General features: G+C 41.4%; 1 protein-coding gene across 1 annotated transcript; it reads left to right on the top strand.

Moving 5' to 3' along the window:
• The first annotated feature begins 1,383 nt into the window (after positions 1 to 1,383).
• On the top strand, positions 1,384 to 3,033 carry LOC109967845 (uncharacterized). Its single transcript, XM_020613700.1, has 2 exons — positions 1,384 to 1,479; positions 1,951 to 3,033. The coding sequence occupies exons 1-2, from the start codon at positions 1,402 to 1,404 to the stop codon at positions 2,737 to 2,739; spliced, it is 867 nt and encodes a 288-aa protein (XP_020469356.1). The 5' UTR covers positions 1,384 to 1,401; the 3' UTR covers positions 2,740 to 3,033.
• The last annotated feature ends 151 nt before the right edge of the window (positions 3,034 to 3,184 follow it).

The raw sequence follows: 3,184 nt of genomic DNA, 5'->3' as shown, positions 1-3,184 counted from the left end.
AGGGAAGCCTCCACAGCACTGCGAAATAGCACCCCCATGGTGTCATTGACAGCTGGGTCATCACCAGTGCAGTTCTGCCAGAGTTCATGCACTCTGAGCAAATACTGACTGCCTTTCTCACCCTCTTGAGGTGGAATTCTACACAGCTCAACAGAGCACACCTGTACTGGGAATTTCTGGCGTATCACCGGCCAGAGCCGATGAACTTCAGTATGGAGGGCAACATTATCATGATCCCCAGTAGTATTTGCCATCAATTCTACCTCCTGTAACATGCTCAAAGAAGTACAGGCTGTAAAAACACGACAAAAATCTCCAAGTGCAGGCACAAATCCAGGCACAAGCACCTAAAAATGCCTTAATCCACAGTGCACCTTCTTTCTCAATGTCAGGTAGCTGGGATTTAACCATGCTCATTTCTTGAAGGCTAAAAGGAGTGTAGGTTTGTGTTAACCCTCCATGAGGTGAGGTGGACTGGAGCAATGGCAGCTGGTGTGAGGGAATGTCAAAACAATCATGGATGTTCCCTCGCCCTCTCTGCGTATGTTGTGATGCTGTGTGCAAAATTCCTCCCTGTACAACCACCAGGGGCGCTATGCCCTGTGTTGCACTTTGTGGCATCTGTCTAGATAAGGCATTCTTTAATACTGGCTTCCGCTCTCCACATGAAGATTATGGGGAAGACGACTGTGTGTGTATGCTCTGCACCTTGTAATCAGTTAGAATGTGCAGCTGGCACTGGAATGTCTGTGTCTGGTTGCATAATAGTGCCACTTGGAGAATCGACTTCAACTGCCATTTGTGACTTGCATGAACTGGCTGAAGGACACTGAGAACACTTGAAATTTCCTAAAAAATATGTAAATCAGGAAGAAAACCCTCAGCCTGTTTTAATCTTGCTTCAACTTCTTTTCTTATCAAAAAAGGTACAGTTACTGATGTGTTGTTTAGCTTTCTCAGCAGCAAGCAAGACTTGCTTCAAAAATAGTTCTATAGCATCCCCTTGTGGGGGAAACCTGTCACTGTCCCCAAACATCCCTTTTTTTGCATCTGCAGAGCCAATGCAATAAACTGTTTTTTTCTGCATTATCCTGCTTATGTTTAGGAACCATGTTTAACCATTTAAACAAAACTCTATAGAGTACTACGGAGCCCGGGAGGGGACATGGGAGAAAAAAAAATTTGGACAACTATCTCGAGATCTCGCAAAACTATCGCGAGATCCCGCAAAACTAATGCAAAACTTTCTTGAGATCTCGCAAAACTGTTTCTCAGGATCTCGCAAAACTGTTTCTCGGGATCTCGAGATCTCACAAAACTGTTTCTCGGGATCTCGAGATCTCACAAAACTTTTGTACGTGCTTTGGTTTAATATAACATCCCAGTTTGAATAGGTGAGTCATGGAGGAGGATGTGTTGCAATTCCTCAGGTCGAGAGCGGTCCCTCAGGAGGACATTATACGCATGCAAAGAGACAAGGTGGGTTGAAAATTCATTAAACAACTTTAGTATTTGCATAGCTTGCACGTTTTATAGTTTTAGATAACTAGACTAAAGTTTCTAGATTACTTGGAGCTAACGTTAGCGTAAAGTTACTCGTCGTTAACGTTAGCTGTCATTGTCGTTCATCGCTGTTCTATCCCATTAAAAAAAATGGGATAACTCTAATATACTGCCGATTTCTATGGTGTTCATTTAGCATCAAACTGAAAACTCCACGTAACTTAAGTATCAGAATTAAAAAGAAAGCAAACCAAAGTTGATGAGAATATGAACAGATGTAATGGACTTTGTGATAAAGTAAGCCAGTCTTCTTTCAGATTTCTCAGTGTAGTCTTCATGTAATGCTCTTTTATATGGTCACAGGAGGTGAAACACTGAGAACATTCTGACTTTGGATATTTGTGTTTATTTTTATATTCTTGTTTAATTTTTTTTTTCCATGTGCAGGTTGATAAGGCAGTGCTATCCATCATGACTGATGAACAAATGGCCAGATATATCTCTTCATATGGTGACCGGGTTGCTGTCCTGTCCTTCTGTCAACAAGCAAAGTGCAGTACTGACAAACACACTCTTTTACAGAAACTGCGAGATAAAATAGGAACACGCAAAATGAAATCAAAGGCAAAGGGAGCCATGTGTGGTACATCATGTGTGTTCAAAAAACAAGGCGAAGGGATGGCAAGACATAGAAATAATGCAGGAGAAAGCACTTCAAGGAAGATTGAAATTGGATGGCTTCATTTCAGCAATAATGACTACCAACAAGTGAGAACCAGAAAAGGTGGTGGAACAAGACATGCAACAGTTGAGAAAACAACAAATATTGCTCAGATTTTGCAGATGAGAAGGGAGCTTTTTTTTTCAAATGGACTTTCAACAAAAGGTCGAGTGGAAGACTTTACCTTTCATATCTGTGATTTTAAAAGACACCAGCTTCCCATGGATGACACTGTTGGCCACCTTTATGAACAAACTAAACTGAAGTTGCTTCGATTTTACATTTGCACACGAGAACAAGCACCTTCAACAGATGAAGAATCACCTGAAGTGGATCAATGTACTGTAGATTCCTTATCTAAGGATTCATCTGTCAACATCTCTGAGGGAGCAGATCTACAGTTGACTAGCCAGGGAGCCCATAGTGATGTGGATGATTCAACCACAGATCAACTGGAGCATGGGCATGCATTTGACAGTGACACAAGCGAACAGGTTTGTGATACTGATAAATAAAGCAGTGAGTGATGATGATACAAGTAATAAAATGTATCCCCTGTATACTGTATGTGTATGTTGGTTGCTGCTGTATCACACAGGTTCTGATGATGTTAAAGAATTTAAATTATTGCTAACTAAAACTTAGTCCTTTATTCTTAGCAGGCTTCTCCTCTTTCTGCCATACTCTATGTCCAGGAAAATCTCATTACTGTCGTTCAAGTCCAGAAGACATAAGAAATCCCAACATTGGCAAGGTGCAGCACCCTAGCTCAAGTGATCATGATGATGACACCATTTGGAATCTTCCTTTCCAGTCTTCTCATGGTTTCCCTGACTCTTGCTTTACAAGTATTGATCCAACCAGTGTGGTTTGTAACAATTTTCCAAACAGAGAAACTGAGCATCTCTGTCACGAAACTTCTGAAAATGTTCCTCAGCTGGATGCAGATGAGGCAGACAC

The sequence above is a fragment of the Monopterus albus genome, unplaced genomic scaffold (assembly GCF_001952655.1).
Source record: "Monopterus albus unplaced genomic scaffold, M_albus_1.0 scaffold137.1, whole genome shotgun sequence".
In the NCBI taxonomy this organism is placed as follows: Eukaryota; Metazoa; Chordata; class Actinopteri; order Synbranchiformes; family Synbranchidae; genus Monopterus; species Monopterus albus.
Note: the sequence above shows the minus strand (reverse complement) of the source record. Positions and strands in the feature narration are given on the sequence as shown.

What these genes read in the sequence shown, in the direction of transcription:
- LOC109967845 (XM_020613700.1), top strand. Translation starts at nt 1,402, where the DNA reads ATGGAGGAGGATGTGTTGCAATTCCTCAGGTCGAGAGCGGTCCCTCAG. An exon ending in TACGCATGCAAAGAGACAAG is followed by an intron (nt 1,480 to 1,950) that starts GTGGGTTGAAAA and finishes TTCCATGTGCAG; the next exon opens with GTTGATAAGGCAGTGCTATC.